The sequence below is a fragment of the Dromiciops gliroides genome, chromosome 6 (assembly GCF_019393635.1).
Source record: "Dromiciops gliroides isolate mDroGli1 chromosome 6, mDroGli1.pri, whole genome shotgun sequence".
In the NCBI taxonomy this organism is placed as follows: domain Eukaryota; kingdom Metazoa; phylum Chordata; class Mammalia; order Microbiotheria; family Microbiotheriidae; genus Dromiciops; species Dromiciops gliroides.
The window spans coordinates 276,337,248-276,357,204 of record NC_057866.1 but is presented as its reverse complement, the minus strand read 5'-3'; the positions used below and the strand labels follow the sequence as shown (position 1 = coordinate 276,357,204).

Genomic DNA, 19,957 nt, shown 5'->3' with positions numbered 1-19,957 from the left:
TCCAGCGAGCCCCGCCCCAGCAAGGCCGTCACTTCCTGCGCAAAGAACGTGGCCCACAGTGGTGGCTTCTGCTGAATCAGCGGCCGCCTTCGCCTCCCTCATTCAGTGACCTGGCTGCTCAGCCCTCCAGGCTCCATCCTCCCCGTCATACGCCCAGCCACTTAATTGTTTCCATCTTGGTCCCCTCATTGAAAATCCTGCTTACGGCAAGCAGTTCCAGGCTGGAATGAGGCCTGGGGGATCCTTCAGTCCCTGGAAGGTGGAGGACTCTGTTGACCTTGGGGAGTGACCCCGTGAAGTCCTCAGGGACAGAGTCACTTAGGGCTCAACTCACCCCACTTCTGCAAACCTGCCTGGTCTCTCTTGTTGAAGCTGGGAGCGGACAGGGAACCGGCAGTCAGTGGCCATCTCTGCCCCAGAAGCCCCCGGGTCAGAACCACGGACCGGCCTCCATCGGCCCTTGGGGCTCAGTCCCATTGGAGGGTACGGCTCAGATAACGACGATGATGACGTCACAACCACAGCAGTAATAACAATAGTAATAACTAACATTTATAGAAGACCTACACCTCAGATGCTGTGCTGAGTGCATTACATGTCTGACCGCAGTTGATCATAACCACCTGGTGAGGTAAATTGACTCGCCCAGGGTCACACTGCTAGGAAGCGTCTGAGACTGGATCTGAATTCAGATCAGCGCTGTACTCACGTGCCCCCTACCTTCCTCTAGCCCCTGATCAGCACCAGAGCCTTGGGCCTTTGTGGGGCAGGCCCACACCACACCAGGCAGGTGGCATCGGGCCTGGTGTCATCACTCACTGTGACGTGCCCAGCTCAGCAGCGGCTGCCGGTCAGTGGCTCTCCCCTTTCTTATGGGACCTACCGGCTCACTTGTTCGCTGGAGGCCCGACCACCTTCCTCCAGCCCCTGTGGCCCACCCGATTTCTCCTCTCGTCATTTCCTGCACTCTTGTGTTTTGGCCAGATTGGCTTACTTGTCCAGTGCACCCCCTTCTATTTCCTGTCTCCCCCAGTGCATCGCCTCTTTTCAGATCCTTCTCCCTTCACAGCTCAGCTCCTGGTCCCTGCCCTCTCCCTCAAATTCCTTAGCCTTTACTTCAAGTCTGCACTGCCTGGTACATACAACAGGTACTTAATAAATGTTTAGTCAGTAACCAGTAGACATTTGTTAAGCACCTACTATGTGCCAGGCACCGAGGACACACATTTGAAAAAAGATGGTTTTATAGTTTATAATCTAATGGGGGCGGGGCTAACACATCCAAGAAAGCTGGAAAGTGGGAGGGAGGTATCTGGGGGGAGGAGGGGGCTGGTGCCAAGGTCATGCAGCCAGAGGAGAAATGAGGTGCTTTGGGCCCCTAGGACGCAGTAGGCTCTTGCCACTGAATTGAAATGACACATCACTTAACTTCTGCCTGCCTCAGTTTGTTCATCTGTCCAATGGGGATAAGAACAGCATTTTCCTCCCAGGTTCTTGTGGAGTCAAGTGGGATTATACTTGTACAGGGCTTTGGAGGCTTCAAGTAGCATATAGATGCTGGCTGGCATCTTATCCTGGTGGCTTGGCCACTTCCTCCCTGCCTCCCTTGTGTCCCCAGCTCCTCCATCAGTAAAGCTAGGGCCTGGATTACTTCACTCCCGTGAAAGGCCCTCCATCTCTGGGCTGGGCCATTCTCTCTGCCCGCCCCGGGCCGCTGGGAAGTGCTGAGCTCCTGGCTTCCTCTGAGTCCCTACTAAAACCCCGCCCTCTGCAGGAAGCCTTCCCCACCCTCCTGCCTGCCGGGGCCTCCCCTCTGTTCATTTGTCAGTACCTTTTAAGAAGTGTATTTTCTCCCCGCTAGACTGTGCGCCCCTAGAGGGCAGGCTCTGTCTCCCTTTCCTGCCCTGCCTGGGGAGATGGGAGGAGGGGTGCCTGAGAGCCCGAGGCTGCCCGGGCTGGCAGCGGCGGCCGGTCTGGCTTCCCGGGGCTATGGGTGGGTTGGCACGGGCTGGGGAGGAGGCCCTTCTTTGGACCCTCGCCCCCGACGGGCACTGTCTAACCCTGTCCTCCTTCTTCTTCTCTTGCAGATGAGCTCACAGTGCCTGCACTTTATCCCAGCACCCCCGAAGTGTGGGCCCCGTACCCTCTGTACCCAGCGGAGTTGGCGCCTGCTCTACCCCCTCCTGCTTTCACCTATCCCGCTTCACTGCATGCCCAGGTAATTCAGACCCAGCGCCACGACCCGACTCACTCCACCACTCGTCCTTTCAAACTCGCCTCCCTCGAGTGCACAGTACAACTAACCCCTGTCCCGCTAACCGACCCACCTTGGAGAGATGACTGATGGCCTGGCCCTGAAGCCATCCCCCTCCCAGGCCTGGGAGGCACCACCCACAGAAGGGATGTCTGTCACCCACTGCCTGAGAGTTTCCAACACCTTTTTCTCCCTAATGATCTCACCTTCATCTCACCTGAGGGGCTGGGCCAGGCAAGGGAGCTTCCAGGGAGCTAGAGGCTGTCCCCAGGACCAGGTGGCGCCCGCACCTGCACAGGGGCAGTGTCTGTAGAGTGTGCAGAAGGTCAGTTCTCATCCCAGCACATTTCCAGGGTTATTGAGATGGAGAAAGGCAGGATTTGGGGGTGGCCCCTCGGGGCCGGTTGTCACAGCTGTCCTGAGATACTGAGGCGCGTCTTCCCAGGGCTGCACTGTCAGAGCCCACGCTCTGGGAAGGCGTCCTTCCCAGTCTCTGTCTCCTGTAGAAATAGCCCATCTAGGGCTCTCATGTCTCATCAAGTCCCCTGTCCCCTCCCTCTGAGAGAACTCGGGGCCTTCGCTTCCCCTCATTTCCCAGATGAGACCACTGGCGTCCCAGGAGGGGAAAGGGCTTTCCAAGGTCATGCAGGTAGATTGAGGTGAGCCAGACTTCAGACCCGGAGCTCATCCGGCCCTGCCTCCTGCGGTCTGCTGACGGCCTCGGGGAAGTGCTCAGAGGGTCAGAGAGTCAGTGGCTGCGGGGCTCTGTCTTCTGTGCCCTTCCTTCTTTCCTCTTAGACCTGTCCCACCTGCTCTTTGTCCTTAGTGGGGTGACTTGGGGCCGGCTCCTACAGATCACTGACTCACACAATCCTGGCTCTCAAGTTCCCGCCTGCATTTTACAAATGAGGAAACAGGCCCGGTCACCCAGACAGGAAAGCCAGGTCTCTGGCTCCGGGCTCAGCCCCTCCACGGCTCCCTGGGCCCCACGACCCCCCAGTGACAGAAGGCTGATGTGAGTGACCCTGTCTCCTAGAGAGGAAGGGGCTGCCAGTGAGCAAAGGAGCCTCGCAGAGGCCTGTGAGCTCTGCCTCCAACCATGGCTCGTCAGTCTCCAGGGATGGTGGGAAGGCTTTGAATGAAAAATCCTAATTTGGACTGGAAACATACACAGCAGCTTCTGGGGCCCGGCCTGGCCCGGCCTGTCAAGTGAGTCAGGGGCTGGACTGGCTCCCCCAGAGCCACCGGGAGGCTCCTGGGGCCTCAGAGGCACAGCCCATGGACTAAGCGGCAAACGGCGACCTCCCTGACCGCGCCCAGGAGAGACGTCTTGGGAAGGAGCGATGAGGAGAGGCTGCGAGGCCCCCTTCTTGTTTGGCTGGGGACTCCAGTTAATTCAAACCAGGCCAAACCTGGCACCTCTCTGGGTTCTGACTTTTCCATCTCTGAATAGATCATGGCATTGGGTACTGACGAGAGTCCTGCGCCTCTGGGTTGGAAGCTGCCGCTTATGCTAAGAGGCCTGATACAGGTATCGGAGGAGCATCTTGTTCCTTTTGGACCCAGGCCCTGCACCTGTCTCCCAGAAGGCCCGCCCTCTCTGCAGATGACCCCTCCCCACTTGGCCCAGCCCTCTTCCACTTCCCTTGTTTCCGTACTTTCTCTTCCTTTCGCCCCAGGATCGGGGGAGAGAACCCTCCATCTATACGTCGATCTCTCCCCCTCCTCCATGACATTGCTCCATCCATCATCCCCCCTTCCCTCATGCTGCTTGAATGTCCCCCCTCTCATCTGCTGCCAAACACCTCGGAAGAAGTGCCCGTCCATACTCCTTATTTTGGAGAAGTTTTCCATGTTCTCTGCTTTGTTTTTGCATTACGAACATTACCCACATTCCCCGAGAGCTCTCTTGTAACAGAGTAAACCAATTAGGCAACAACTAATAATACTCTGCCCTCCTCTGAAAGTGCATACAACACCTGTCTCACCCCAGCCCCTGCCCACTTTCCATTTCTTAAGTATTTTCTTTAATTAGCAGAAATCTATCTGCCCTCCCTCCCACCTCACTGGAAAAAGAAGAAGAAAAACAAATTCCTTGTTTAATTTATAAGCACAGGCCGGCTAGAGCAATTCCCTCGATGCTGTCTCCTCTGTGCGGGGAGGAGGCTAGCATGTTTCATGGTCAACCCTTCGGAATCATGGGGGGCCAGTGTGTCGAGCAGTTCTCGACAGCTTTCCCGGTTGTTTGCTTGAAATGGTATCAGCTGCTCTCCTGGTTCTGCCCCTTTCATTCTTCATCAGTTCCCCTAAGTCTTCAGAATTCCTCATCTGTGTAATGCTGCTGTGGCAGGCATTGTTCTCCTGGTTCTGCCCCTCCATTTGGCAGCAGTGCCTACAAGTCTCTCTGGGTCTTCTTGAAGTCATCTTCTCTCCTCATTAATTATAGCACAGAGGACGCCATCACCTGAAATATCCTCTTGTGCCATTTATCTCGATGCCAAAAGGCAGCCTTGAAGAGTCCTGGAAGCCTGTCTAAGCTGTGTGAGTGACCCAACCTCTCTGAGCCTCAGTTTCCTCCTCGGTAAAATGGGAGAGCTGGGGGCAGCTCAGTGGCGCTGCAGTGGATAAAGCACTGGCCCTGGATTCAGGAGGACCTGAGTTCAAATCCTGCCTCAGACACTTGACACTTACTAGCTGTGTGACCCTGGGCAAGTCATTTACCACCACCACCCTCAAATGGGAGAGGGTAATAATCCCTCTGGCCTCTCCCTTCTTCAGATTAGTATGAGGCTCGAATGACAGATCATGTACCTTAGAGGGCTCTAGAAATGACGCTGCCACGACTCCTCTCCATGCTTCTATTCTGGCTTTTAAAAAAATAATTGATATATTTTATTATATATAAACATATAATATATAATAAACTATAATTTTACATATATGTATACATATGCGTAGATACAGACATATATACATATGCATATATTTATTCATTCATTCATATGTTTATCTGTTTATTCATTTTTATTTGTTTGTTTATATTTAATGCTTACTCTGTCCCAGGTAATATGGCATGTAAGATAGAGAGCTATCCTCAGAAACAAGCAAACTCTGATTCAAGCCCCACTTCTGAAATATACTGGTTGTATTACCTTGGACAAATCACTTAAATTCTCAGTTTCTAGGCAATTCACTAAGTTATAAATATCAACCTGCATTGGTAGTGAATATACCAATATATGCTATATGTATTTATATATATATATGTATGTGTGTTTATGTATACATATATACATACATACATGCATTTATATGGAGGGAGGGAAGTATGGTAGTTAGAACAACTAGGTGGCACATGAATAGGGTCCCAGAAGACTCATCTTCATGATTGCAAATCTGGCCTCAGATACTTATCAGCTGTGTGACCCTGGGCAAGCCACCCAACCCTGTTTGTCTCAATTTCCTCATCTGTAAAATGAGGTGAAAAAGAAAGAGGAAAGAAAACCCCAAATGGGGTCATTAAAAAATCAGATTCAACTGAAAATCACCTGAACAACAACATATATAGTAGCTGCCTTTATCATTGTAATCACAGGTACAGTCTTTATATTCTGGCTTTTGTGGTCGCCAGGCTGCTTCCCCCAGGGTTACCGTGGCCCCCATGGCCTCTCCTGTCCTTACGCACTCGGTCTCCCCGCCACCCGACATCATTGTCTCCCCCTCCCTGCTCCCCCCCACCACTTCTGCACTCCAGGTAACTGTCCTCACTCTGCTCTTCTCTTTATAGGATCCCCTGGGGCAGCCTCATCCCTCGGGTCACAAAAGATCAGATTTGGGGAGATGATTGGCTCGCCCATCTGGAGATAAAGAGGGAGGAGGGAGAGTTCTGAGGGAGCACACTCCCCTTCAGGGATCTCAGTAGGACACACTCCTTATCTCCCTCACTAAACCCAGCCCACCCTGTTCCAGACTCCCCTGCTGCTATCTCTAAATGCACCATTGTCCTCCCACTCACCCAAGTTCATGTGCTTGGGGGTACTGTCATTGATTCTTCAGTCTGCCTTTCTCCAAGTTTCTTTTTTTCCTTTTTCCTTTTCTTTTTTTGCGAGGCAATGAGGGTCAAGTGACTTGACCAGGGTCACACAGCTAACAAGAGTCAAGTGTCTGAGGCCGGATTTGAGCTCAGCACCTCCTGACTCCAGGACTGGCACTTCATCCATTGTGCCCCCTAGCTGCCCCCCCCAATTTCTTTTAATTCTCCCTCTGCACCAGCTCCCCACTCACCCAGCCCAGGTTAAGCCTTTCTCACCTTTTGTCTAGACTCAGATCTAAAGAATTCATGCTAACAAATCTTGAAGGGCGTCTTCATTAGTAAATGATTGTAAAGAGTAGTATATTAGTGTGTCGTATTGCCCTGAGGTGACTGGCCCAGTGTCACACAGCCGGTAAGGTCAGAGCTGGGGTTTAGACTGTCTTCCTAACTCCCAAATCCTGTGTGTTCTACCGCACGCTACACTGCCTCGATTGGACCTTGACCAGAGACAGCCCGTTCTGTGGATGAACACTTGGTCCAGCCTCATCTCTCCTTTGCACCACATTCTTTTTCTGGCATCCCAGTGGGTTCTGTTGGCCTCCATCCATGGGCACACAAGCCAGAAGTTCCTGAAGTCTTTTTGAAACTTTTGGAAATGGGAGCTTGGGGGAAACGAAAGGAGGCCGTGAACTTGCCTTTGAAGAAGAGTGATGGTGACGGGGTGGAAAAGACAGATTCCCTGCCGACGGAATCATGTTTTATTCAGCTGCAGGTGCCATCCAGCCGTGCGCACCAGCGCCGAGAGCCGAGCAGCGGGCCTCCCGAGTGCGAGGCTGCAGTGGCTGCCGGGGCTGCTTGCTACCAGGCACTTCTTTCCTGCTCACTGAGCCCGGCTCCAGGCCCGCTAATGGCTCTGGACAGCAAACATAGTTAAAAATTAACCAAGGCAAATATGAAATATGGATGACCAGCACTGAGCACGGCCTCCGTGTGCCACAAGGGCTTACACGCTTGGGCGCGCTCACCCGGCACGCCTCGTTACTGGGTCTCTGTCACGTCCTCATGTATTTCATCCCCTTCTGTGCGAGTTGCACTCAGGGTCCCTGCTGCTGCCGGGTCAGCATGTCCGGTCAGGATGTGCCGTGAGGTGGCAGGCCTTCAGAAGGGCCCAGGCTGAGAATTGGATGGGATCTCCTGGCCCAGGCCCTCATTTTACAGAGAGGGAGAGAAGGGGGCTTGCAGAGGGATGGGTCCAGCCCAAAGCCTCAGACTCTACGGCCAGTGCCCTCACCACTGCGCCACACTGCCTGCTTGGATCTGTGTGGAGCCAGGAATCCACCATCAGGGATGGAAGAATCACAGCCTCTCCTCACGTCCTCATCTCTGGAGTTGAGGATGGCGCAGAGAATGAAGTCTGGGCTTCTTGCTAGAAATGGAGTGTTTGGAGCTTGAAAATCAGCGTGACTGCTCCAGAGGAGCAGCAAAGATTCCGTTCAATCCAGCGAGCATTTATGAAGCACCTTCTGTTTGTCCAGCCTTGTGCTTAGCACTGGATGTGCAAAGCTGGAGACTGACCCGGTACTACCTAGCCAAGCCAACAGGCATTTATGCAGGGCCTGGTGGGTGCAAGGCATCAGTTCAGAGGCTACCAGGGGTGGGGAGGGAGCTGCAATATCTGTCACATTTCTTGGTTCAGATACTGGTGGGAGAGCACACTTAAAGTTAGCCTTCAGCAACTTGTCCCCGAGATCTCTGGGGAAAGGGAGAATGGGGGCAAGCTCTTTCTGCCAGGGAATGCAGGGAAGACTTCAAGGAACAGGTGGCCAATGGGGGCCTTTCATGAGGCCGTCAACAGATGGGAAGGGGGGAATCTAGGGCTCGGGGACAGTGTTAGCAGAGACGTGGAGACAGGAGGGGATCTTTGGGATTGGCAGGAAACCATGCCGGTGTCACGTGGATCACTTAGAGAGAGGACCGGCATGCTGCTGGTAATAGTGGTTTCCAACACTTACCACTGGGGTTCCTTGCTGAGTTAGTCAGAGAACCCCGGGCCCATAGCATCCTTTCCCTTAGATCTGGCCACTTGTAAAGACGGGGCTGCCTAGAGCAGCTGGTGAGCAGTAGACAGAGCACTGAGCCTGGAGCCTGGAAGACCTGAATTCCAATCCAGCCCCACACACTTAGCAGCCGTATGACTCTGGACAAGTCACCTAACTTCTGCCTGCCTCAGCTTCTTCAACTGTAAAATGGGATCATCATGGTCCCTCCCTCCCAGGGGTGTTGTGAAGATCAAATGAGGTCATCACTGAAAAGCTCTTGGCATGGCACAGTGTTTGGCACATAGTAGGTGCTTAATAAATGTCTGTTTCCTTCCTTCCCCCACTGCAGTGAGGTCCCACCAGGGTGGGGCCTGGTGGGGAGGGGCCAGGGGTGACACCCAGCCTGCCCACAGTCCCAAAGCTGTCCATGTAGCTTGCTCCTTAAAGGAAGCCTGTCATCAAAGCTTTGGGACCGAGGGTAGGCTGGGTGTCTTTGTGTAGTGCCCGGGAGTCCTGAGACTCTCTGCTGCCGTGTGTGCCCGGAGCAGCCCATGGCCTTCCCAAGAATATCGAGGACTGCTTTGAGAAGCACTGTCTGTGCGCAGGCAAGTGGCTTGAGGCAGAACGACGAGGCTTGTGATCGGGTCGAGGGACCTCTCGGTGGGAGCAGAGCGGACAACATCGCGAGAACAGCCCAACAGTCCGCAAGCACGCCAGTCTCCCATGCATCCCGTGGAAGCTGGTTTCCTGTTCGTGAGGGCTGGAGAAGGCAGGAGACTGGACACCGGAGGGGCCGAGGTTGGTCAGCCATAGGAGCCCATCTGGGACCCGTCAGAACCTCACAGAATCCTAGGATGAAAGGCACCTTCAAGGTCACTAGGTTTCTATGAAGCACCAACACCTTCTGCCACGTGTCTGCCGAAACACTTATTGTTCCGCCCCTCCTTGAAGACCTCTGACGACGGAGAACTCACTCTCTCTCAAGAACGCCCGCTCCAGTGTTGGAAAACCCTCTGTGGCTTGAGCCAAGCTCTCCCCCACCGCAGCCTCCACTCAGTGCTCCTAGTCCTGTCTAGGAACCATTCAGAAAAATCTGTGAAATGGGTCTAATGTTGCCTCGTCTTCCGTTAGCCCCCTGGGGCACACCGGTGAGATTACAGGTGTGCGTTGTGTCAGACACTGGATCCTGCCTGATAGATCTAGGGTGCAAGTGTCCTTGGTTCACACGCCCCCAAAGCAGGGTGCAAGGGGTCCTGGGCACCCTGTGCAAGTCGGCTTCCTTCTTCCTGAAAGGGTCTAAGGTCCCTTCTACGATGCTCTGGTCCCTCCGTCAAGCAGCCCCAACCTGAGTGGCGCCCCCTCCTCAGCCACACAATGCTTGGAGCGCCTCCTCCCCAAGAAAGCCCATTCTGCCCATGGACAGGCAGCAGGTGCTAAATGTTGGGCAGCTAGAATCCACGCCCCCAAATCCCACCTGTTGCTCTGAGGTATTTTATGATTCAGAACTGGGAGACACCTTAGAGACCATCTTTCATCTTGGGTCCCTCATGGGATCTTGCTGTGGAGCCGACTCACAGATCATCTCCTCCCAGCCCAGACAGCAGAAGAGACGGTGTCGAGTCACACAGTAGGACTCATCTGACCCCAAATACCCCGCCTTCTCCCTAGCCCCAAATGTCCTATCGTCCTCCCACAGCAGCCTGTAGATACCATGCAGTCTCGAAGAAACGGGCGATTTCTTGTTCTCATCTCATTCCTGTGTTCCATTGGCCTCGGGATGCCAGGACACCTTGTGGCAAGCTTTCAGAAGCCAAGGATGCCGGGAAGGGGCCTGCTGGTTCAACCCCAGTGGGTCATGGCTTCCATTGCCAGCTGACCGACTCCAGACTCCCCTGGAGCCGAGTCCTTTCTTGTTGGAGGGCTGCTCATTGGCTGCCCTGCCAGGGATCCTTGTTCACGCGCTCCAGTCCAACCAGCATTTCTAAATCACCTACTGTGTGAGTCACCAGACAAGGAAAACCAGCGCCTGCTTTCAATGTGCTTCCATTTTACCTAGACCAAGTGCCATGTGGCCTAGACCAGGCTTGCGGGAGCCATAGGGTATGCTGTCCCTGCCATCCCCGAGGCTTGGGGCAGAGAGGGAGGCAGAGAACATCCCCAAAGGGTGCATGTGTTGGCGTTAGGCTCGTGTGAGTGGTGGCCAGGGAGGGGACGGTCAGGCAGGGTGCTCGATGGAAGGCAGGCCTCCCCAGATCCCCCTCCCCTCCACAGAAATCAGAGTCTCTTCTTCCTTTCCTCCTTCCTCCCCTCCTTCCCCCCATCAGCCCTCCTTTCTGTCTCTGATGCCTTGATCACCTCAGGGGCCGAGCACCTCGGTCCATCCCCAGGGAGGCACCAGTTGTCACTAGCCCTGCACCGATCCCGACCTCCGATGCACAAAGAACCCCGCCCCTATTCTCCTGTGTGTCACCTCTAGGTCCCCTGGCCCCCACCTGCGGCAGGGGGTCTGTCCCCTCTCCCCTTCCTTCACCACCTGGCTCAGGAAGGCCCCTCCGGCTCTGCTCTTTGCTTAATGAGCAAATGGATTCAGACGCACAAAGCTGTGAACCACGGGTACGTATTCACTCGCTTTCTTTCTTTTTCACCTACACGGGAAGCTTGGACTGGTTCCTACGGGTGTACTCTGCAGACACGTGTCAGCGTGTCCATGACGGTGTTAAATGGGTGTCTACGGGAGACACCCAAGGTAAAGAAAGGCTGGCCATGGACTCTCTGCCGCGCTGGTTTCCCGCCATCCTTGGTGGTCCTACTGAGGTTTCCCTGGAGTGCTGAACCACAGCAGGAGCCCAGAGGCTCTTCTCTGCCCCAGATGAGAAAGGGCCTCCAGTCTTGACTCAGAAGGGGGGGGGGTGGCTTAGGTTGGGGCCGCCCAACTCCGACATTCCCTGTCCTAAGATCCCTCCCTACTCTGACCTTCCTTGTGCTAAGATCCCTTTCATGTTCTAAGATCCCTCCCAGCTCTGACCTTCCCTGTACTAAGATCCCTTTCATGTTCTAAGATCCCTCCCAGCTCTGACCTTCCCTGTGCTAAGATCCCTCCCTGCTCTGACCTTCCCTGTGCTAAGATCCCTCCCTGCTCTGACCTTCCCTGTCCTAAGATCCCTCCCTGCTCTGACCTTCCCTTTGCTAAGATCCCTTTCATGTTCTAAGATGCCTCCCAGCTCTGACCTTCCCTGTGCTAAGATCCTTTCCACATTCTAAAGTCCCTCCCTGCTCTGACATTTTGTCCTTCTGAGTCCTAGGACCACTCTCTTGAAAAGATAGCTCCGACCAGCTTGCTCCAGGTTCCTGGCCCGAGCCAGCTGTCTGCTGCCCGTCTTTAAGAATATGTTCCTTTCAAACCCAGTGGGACGGCTGGCTGCCGACCTCAGTGGGTGGAAGGAGTGGAGACCCTGCCGATGGCAGGAACTGCTTCCTCTTCAGAGAACCAATGGCCCAGGAGCTGGGGGCTGGGGTCAGGGAGAAGGACAGTAGCAGACCTTCAGAAGGTCCTCTGGCTCCTCCCCAGCGGGCTGCCCCCTGCCTTTGCTGGTGCCTTTCCCAATTACTCATTTGGGTCCCTTCCGAGAAGCCCTTGCTTATCAAAGTCGACGCATTTTTGCATGATAAAGCAACATCCTGCTTGCAGAAATCCACCCACCCCTCCCCCAAACAGGCAGCCCCCTGGTTCCTTGCCAGGGTCTTTCATTCCTGCATCACTTTGGGGAATGGTTCACACGGGCTCCTCTTAGGCCTTCAGGGTCAGTGACTCAGGAATGGGGTGATTCCCTTTCTGTCTGCAAGCAAGCAGCTCAGTCAGCTGTCCCCACTTTTCCAGGACAGGAAGCAGATAGTATTCTGCGGTGTCTGACAGACACTTTATCACACTGTCTCTGGAGAATGGCCCAGGTCCATCAGTCTGGAAAGGGGCAGGGGGGACAGCTGAAGAAGTCCCCTCCCCACCGTTGCCCTTGGTCTGCCTGAGGTGGCATCCTGGAATTGGAGGGACAGCAGCCAAGAATCTGGGGTCCCAGTCGTTCCTCTGACTTGTGGCTCCATGTAGCTAGGAGGGAGTCACGTCACCTGTCTGGGCCCCAGTTTCTGTCTCCCCTTCCCACCCTCTCAGGGACTCAGGAGCTCCCTAAAAGGTAGCACAGCCTGGCTCATCTTCGCTCTCTCCCTCTGCCCCTTTAGATGCGCTGGCTCCCTCCCTCCGAGGCTACTTCTCAGGGCTGGAAGTCCCGTCAGTTCTGCTGAATACTGTGTAAGTAGTGCCTTTCTCCCCGGGCCGGCCGGCCGGCCTGCCTCTGGCCATCTTGTCTCTTTGCCAGCAGCAGAGGAACCTGGGGAAAGCGACGCCCTCCTCATCTGAAGGGTGTGGGTGGGCGCTCATGAATGCAGCTTTGGGTAGGCCAAGGGACAGCTTTCAGGTGAGGCCAGGTCATCTTGTAAACAGCATGTTTACCTCAGGTGTCCTGCAGAGGGGGAAGACCAAGGCATCCCAGTCAGCCCAGGTGTCCCAAAGAACCATGGGCGACCTTGAAGAGGTTTCAGACAGCTCTCCATCCAGTTTTGGGGGTCTTGGGGTTTTTTGGTGAGGCAATTGGGGTTAAGTGACTTGCCCAGGGTCACACAGCTAGTAAGTCAAGTGTCTGAGGCTGGATTTGAACTCAAGTACTCCTGAATCCAGGGCCGGTGCTTTATCCACTGCACCACCTAGCTGCCCCTAGGGCTTCATTATTAAGCGTCTTTGCAAGTATTAGCCATCACCCCAAAGAGATCGCTCAGGGCTCCCCTCCCAGGCCGCTCATCTGGCCCTGCAGATGATCCAGTCAGGAAGACCTGGCAATAGCTAGGAGAGGTAAGGCCGGAGAAAGAGTCAGCCATGATTCCAAGATCATTAACCCGCAGTGGTTCTGGGAGGACCAGACTAGAGTTTTCACTCAGCAGGCCCCGGGGAGAGGCAAGAGTACTTACTTCTGATGGGAAATGTGACTGCAGGGCCTTGTTTCCCAGAAGCTCCTTTATCCATGACTGTTTTCAGTCTCTGGAAGTTTTTGGTTGAGAAACACTGACTCAAAGCACCATTTTGGGACTATGAGACTATTGTATACTGAATGTGTCATGTCTGAGAGAAGTACACATTTGGACATTATCAACCAGAGTTAGAGTTGACTTATCCCATGTGAGGATCACATTTCATTTGAATTGGGATTTAAAGAAAAGGCAGGAATTCAGTAGGGAATGGGCAAAGTGGGGGTGGGGGTATAGTTTTTAGGTCAGAAGAGGGCACATATACCTACAAGCAGGGGACCCTAGGAATGGACACTGAGACAGGAGGAAACAAGTAGTCCAGTTTAGCTGGAGCTGCTCCATGAAGGGCAGGATAATGAGGTCCATTTGAAGAGGTAGGTGGGAGATAGGCAGGGAAGGACTGTAAACCCAAGGCTGGGGAGTTTGTAATTTGTGCTAGAGTCAATAGGGGGCAGCTGAAGGTACAAGGAATTTCAGCAGCTACGCAGGTAAGAAGATAGAGAAGGGAGAGGTTGGAGTCAGGGAGGCTCTACACCCTTCATCCCCCAACTCCTTTACAGCGGTGAGAGAACACTGCATGGATTCTCACATTGTTCCCATGTATTGTAATGATTGGAATGACGCCACCTACTGGAGACTTGCTGTGGGAAAGCTCCGCCATGAGGAAAATGCCTCAGAGGGCAAGGCCATGTGGCTTTTCCTTGGCGTTAGGAAGTGACGTTTGCTCATGGGTGCTGTCTATCAAGGCTACCAGCCAATCAACTTGAGGAGCCTCCTATTTTCTGGGAGGAGACAGGAAGGAGGAAAGGGAGCCTGCATGGAGAGCTCTGGGGCTTTTTGGGTTCCTGACTTGATGGTGGTGGTGGTGGCAGAGGACTTCACAGGAAATTTGAGGAAAGATAGGAATGCCAGGCTGTTGGAATTCTGTTCTCAATCTTTCTCTATTTTTCAATAAACCCTTAAAAACCTAAACTCATTTTATCAGTGATTTTAGTCAGTTTCCCCCAAAACTGGGGGAACAGATTAGAATCCACATTTAGAATCTTAAATTACACAGTATTCATCAGTTTTGCTGATTGTTTTTTCTCTTCTTCCCTTTTTTCTTTGAAAAAAATTCTGTTATTGGGGATGCCTCTGAGAGGGGGAAGGAGGAGATACAGGGAATCTAGGCAATAAAAAACAAAAGATACATTATCTCTATCCATATATATGTATGAATATATGGGTATGTATATACATGTAGCTATGTATACACACATCTATATACATACATACATATACATATATATATATATATACACACACACACACACACACGTGTGTGTATATCTAGCTATCTATATTTTTTTAAAGAAGCTATTCTAGTACTCCAGGAGAAAAGAGATACGATGGTGACCATGTGAGTGGAAAGAGAAGGCTGGATACAAGACATGGGGAGAAGGTTGAATCCACAAGACTTGGTACCTGATTGGATAGAGGGGAGAGGATATGAAGGATGAGTTATAGTGAAGTTGTGAACCTGTGGGATGGGCAGGATTGTGGTACCCTGAACAGAAACAGGAGGTGGCTTAGTGAGGAAGAAGATGGTATCAGGTTTTTCAATTTGGCTGCCTCCGATCCGAGTTCCTTTCCCATGGGGGATAGAGTTTCTCTTTCACAAATCTAATTTAGTAACTGCAGCTGAAACATAAATATTCTGGTGGGGCTGTGGGAAGACAGGCATGCTAAGTCACGGCTGTGAATAGGTCCATCCAACTATTTTGAAAAGCAATATGGAATTATTCAAGAAAAGTTACCAAATCGCATCCTCCAGTTTGACCCCGTGATCCAACTAATGGGTTTATGACCCAGGGAGCTTACTGGCAGGAAGAAAGGGCCCATCTGTGCAAATACCTTGACAAGCTGTTCACTGGGAGAGAAGCTACGTGACTGACCATTGGGAAAGCACTGAACTGACTGGGGCAAGGGAATAGAATGGAATCTTACAGCACGGAGAGGAGTGACCAACAAGAGAGGTTCAGAGGAAGATGGAAAGGCTTGTGTGCCCTGAGAGAGCAAAGCAGAGGGAGGAAGTTGTGTCTGCCCTGGGGTCCACAGCACCTTGTGGGAGTCACAGCCCACAGCCAGCACTGACCTGCAGAAGTGGCCTGCACTAACTCACTCCCAGATCCTGGCACTTGTTCTGCTGACAGGTTTTCTGGAGGGTTTGTTTAGGGTTATCCACTATGGGAAAACAAAATTTGTCAATTCAAAAACCCACAAATACTCTGGAGAAAAGTTCGGAGTTGGGAGGATGAGTTGGGCCCTTTACTCTTGGTGACTTGAGAGCTGTCCTGATTCTCCTTGTCCCAAGCCTAAAGCCATGGAAAGGATATTGGAGTTGGAGTCTAAGACCTAGGTTTGAATCTCAGCAAAGCTGTGTGACCTTGAGCAAGTCCCCTAACCTCTTTAGGCCTCAGCTTCCTCCTCTGTATTGTGTCGGGTTTTTTGGGGTTTGGTTTTTATTTTTTTGCAGGGCAGTGGGGGTTAAGTGACTTGCCCAGGGTCACACAGCTAGTAAAGTGTCAAGTGTCTGAGGCCAGACTTGAACTCAGGTCCTCTTGAATCCAGGGCCAGCGCTTTATCCACTGTGCCACCTAGCTGCCCCCTCCTCTGAGGCCAAGGGGCTTCCTTCCCATGAGCATCCCTTTATCTGTTCCATGTGGCCTGCCCCCTCCTCGTGATAATTTCAGAAAAGGTCCATCTGTGAATGGAGATGTGGCCAGCTCCCTAGAGGAGGAAACCCGTCCCAGAACTGTATTCTCTCTTCTTACAAGTTCTCACGATTGAAAGTAATCAAGAGAACCAGAGAGAGAAAGACCAAGCAAACACACTCCCAAGACCACTCACATTCTCCATTGCTAGGGGCAGGTCGGTAGAGCAGTGGGTAGAACTTTAGTTCTGTAGTCAAAAAGACCTACATGAGGCCTATTTCCTCCATCCTTGTCCTTTTCTGAGCCTGGTGGCCTCAGGCAGGATGGGCCTCATTTGAAAGAAACCAGGGTTTCTCCGAGGAAGGAGAGAATTCATTGCAAAGGAACCGAGACAGGAACTGGGTTGGAGCTGGGTTGTGAAGGTCTTTAAATGCCCAGGAGAGGAGTTTCTATTTGATCTCAGAGCTGTAGGGAACCTCTAGTGTCTGTTGAGCTGGTAAGTGACGCGGTCAGACCAGTGCTTCAGCAAGATCACCTTGGCGGCTGAGTGGAGGGTGGATTGGAGACGGAAGAGATTAGAAGCAAGAAAACCGGGCAGGAAGCAATCGCTTATAGTCCATTAAGAAGTGCACTGTACCTGAACTGGGGTGGTGATGGCGTGAGGGGAGGGGGACAGGTAGATGCAAGAGATGTGGAAGCAGAAACAACATGACTTGTGACTGAAACGGTCTCCGGAATATCCATTTCCCCAGAAGTCAAAAATCCCAGGAGTGAAAAAGACATAGGGAGAAAGGCCTGTTCACTACATGATTCGGAGATCATATTTGCTACTGTGATTTTATATGGTTTTCCTGAGCCTTAAGGCACTGAGTAAAATATAGGGTGGGAAAAGTGTGGTCAGATAACAATTCACATGAGTTGATTGATTGATTGATTATATGAATTATTGATCTGCGTGTATTGAATGACTGCAAACTGATGTACTTTTTTCAGGGGGAGGGGGGACAATGAGGGTTAAGTGACTTGCCCAGAGTCACACAGCTAGGAAGCGTCAAGTGTCTGAGGTTGAATTTGAACTCAGGTCCTCCCGAATCCAGGGTCAGTGCTTTATCCACTGTGCTACCTAGCTGCCCCTAACTGATGTACTTTTAAGTTGCGTTAAAAGAGGTCCAGAAGGAGGGATATGATTGCCCCCACCACCTTTTCCCTTGATTAGACCACATATAAATTATTGTATTAAATTCTAAGCACTACTATTTTTTTCAAAATTTATTTAGTTTTCCAAACAAAATCAAAGTGAACTCTGAGTGAAGATTAACGCACATTTTTTACTTTACTTTTTTTTGCTTTTTTATGCAATATGGCTAATGCAGAAATGTGTTTTGCACTATTTCATGTGTATAATGGCTATGGTATTTCATGCCTCCTCGAGGGGGAAGGGAAGTGGTAATGAGAGAGAAAGAATTTGGAGCTGAAAATAAATTTTTTTAATCTAAAAAATCCATCCAAGAATAATTCTATCAAAAGTGGCAAGGTGAGGGCAGCTAGATGGCACAGTGGATAAAGCAGCAGCCCTGGATTCAGGAGGACCTGAGTTCAAATCTGGCTTCAGACACTTGACACTTACTAGCTGTGTGACCCTGGGCAAGTCACTTAACCCCAGTTGCCTCACAAAAAAAAAAAGTGGCAAGGCACTGTAATGGAATATCATTGTTATAAGACTTAACGAATATTGATTACTCAGAGAAGCAAAGGAAGATGGATATGAATTGATGCAGAGCGAGGGAAGTGGGAGAAGGAAAAAAATAGACACAGCAACACCAACCCTATAACTAGAGAGATGAACAACAAGAAGGAACTGGAAGCAGTGTGATTATAATAACCAAGCTTAGTCCCCAAAGAGACATAACATAGCGCCTCATATACTTCCCTCCTTCCTTTGCAGAGATGGCAGACTCTTGGGGTAGAACACTGCATTCAATTTTATTGCACTGTGGTCCGTTAGGAATGTCTTTAATACTGCTGCTTTTCTTCCATTGTTTTGTTTTGTTTTGTTGTTTTTTTGGTGGGGCAATGGGGGTTAAGTGACTTGCCCAGGGTCACACAGCTAGTAAGTGTCAAGTGTCCGAGGCTGGATTTGAACTCAGGTAACTCCTGAATCCAGGGCCAGTGCTTTATCCACTGCGCCATGCTTTTCTTCAATTGTTTGTAAGGTTTCTATGCCCTACTAGATGGTCAGTTTTTGTTAAAGTGCCACGTATGTCTAAAAAATGTGTGCTCCTTTCTATTCCCATTCAGTAATTACCAGAGGCCTGTCATATGGAACTTGGAGAATTCTGTTCAGTTCCTTAATGCCTTTCTTACTTATCTTTTGGTTAGACTTGTGTGGGTCTAAAAGGGATACAAGTGGTGAGACCCTCCATTGTTATAGTTTTCTTATATTCTCACCTTTTTTGAGATGACTTCTCTTCTTCCTCTCAACCGACAGCCTGTGGTTCAGGACTCTCATATTTCTCAAATTCTCTGTGTCCTTGTTATCTCTCCAGAGTAGCGTGTAAACTCCTTGAAGGCAGGGAATGCTTCATTTTTGTTGTTTCCCAAGGCCTAGCACAGTGCTTGGCACACAAGAGAGACTTAATAAATGATTTTTCTATGCAGTGGAAAGAGCTAGTCTTGGAGCTAAGGGACTTGGATCCAGTTGTTTGCTTAGAGACATACATTCTGTAGACTCATCCATCAAATAAGTGACCTTGTAGTCAGGCCTAGATGGGCACACAAGTCCTCACTGGCCAAACTGGGATTCAGACTCTGGTCCTCTGACGACAGCAGACACCAAGTGCTTTCCCAGTTCTTCAGGCACGTTCTCATCCCCTCCCAGGGCTAACCCTCCATGGTTCTGGGCAGGGGCTCTTGTGGTGCCCCCTGGAGAGGGCTGCTGGCCCTGGTGACTCGTGTTCACAGGCGCCTCTCTTCCTCCTTCCCAGGTACCAGGTGTGTGATGGCGGCTACACTTTGTCTTGTGGGTATTGATACAATCTTCGGCAGTGGCTGCTGGTTTCGTGAGCTGTTTTGTAAGACTGCAGCTTACTGGTGAGTACACAGAGGGACCAGCCAGACCATTCACTGACTCCCTTCACACACAGCACCACAGCTGTTCAGCCTCAGTATCCTATCTGAAAAATGGGGATCGTCATTGCGCTTTCCTCTTACATTTGTGAGGCTAAAATGAGATTATATTTGTAAGTTCTTTGCTAACATTAAAGTGATACATAAATGCTAGCTGTTGTTATTATTGTAAAGTGTGGATCCCGCCTTAGACACTTACTAGCAGTATGACCCTGGGTAAATCATTTGTCTCCTCTCAGTCTGTTTCCTCCTTGTGAGGTTCAGCTGCAATGAGGTTGCACTGGCGGTAAACATTTATCTGATAGACCGGTGATCAGGCCTCGTCCCTGACTGCACCACGGAGAGGGCAGCTCCCTAGCGTGCCATGGTGAGCATCCTGGGCTTTTCCCATCACAAGGACAGCTGCACCTTGCTCGCCACAGCCAAGGGGCTCCTGGCGGCCAGATCTCCACAATCTCTCCTTTGAGCCTCAGCACCACACTGAGGGATTGGGACTGGGATCATCCCCGTTTTTGCAGGTCAGGAATCCCGAGGCAGAGAGTGGTAAGGGATTTGCTCAGGGTCACACAGCTGGTAGCTTTTCATCTTCGGTTCCGCTCAGAACTGCGGCCCATCGCTGTCTTTTTGGATCCTGACTGTGCTATCCAACATCGGCTCTCCCTCCCAGCAGCAGGTGGCTCTGCCAGTTTGATGAGCAGTCCATCGGTGCCTTCATCCAAATGATTGGATGAACTGTGTC

General features: G+C 51.5%; 1 protein-coding gene across 2 annotated transcripts in view; it reads left to right on the top strand.

Annotated features, from left to right (window-relative positions):
* RBPMS (RNA binding protein, mRNA processing factor) overlaps positions 1-19,957 on the top strand; it is a 154,737-nt gene that overhangs the window by 127,181 nt on the left and 7,599 nt on the right. Inside the window, exons 6-8 of one of the 2 annotated variants that reach the window (XR_006353516.1) lie at positions 2,088-2,218; positions 12,560-12,629; positions 19,077-19,182. Coding sequence is in view for 1 of the 2 variants with exons in the window: in XM_043969665.1 (XP_043825600.1) it covers positions 2,088-2,218; positions 12,560-12,622 (194 nt within the window). In the remaining variant the exon portion in view is untranslated. The remainder of the gene's footprint in view (positions 1-2,087; positions 2,219-12,559; positions 12,630-19,076; positions 19,183-19,957) is intronic. The other variant, XM_043969665.1, reaches the window with a different exon arrangement.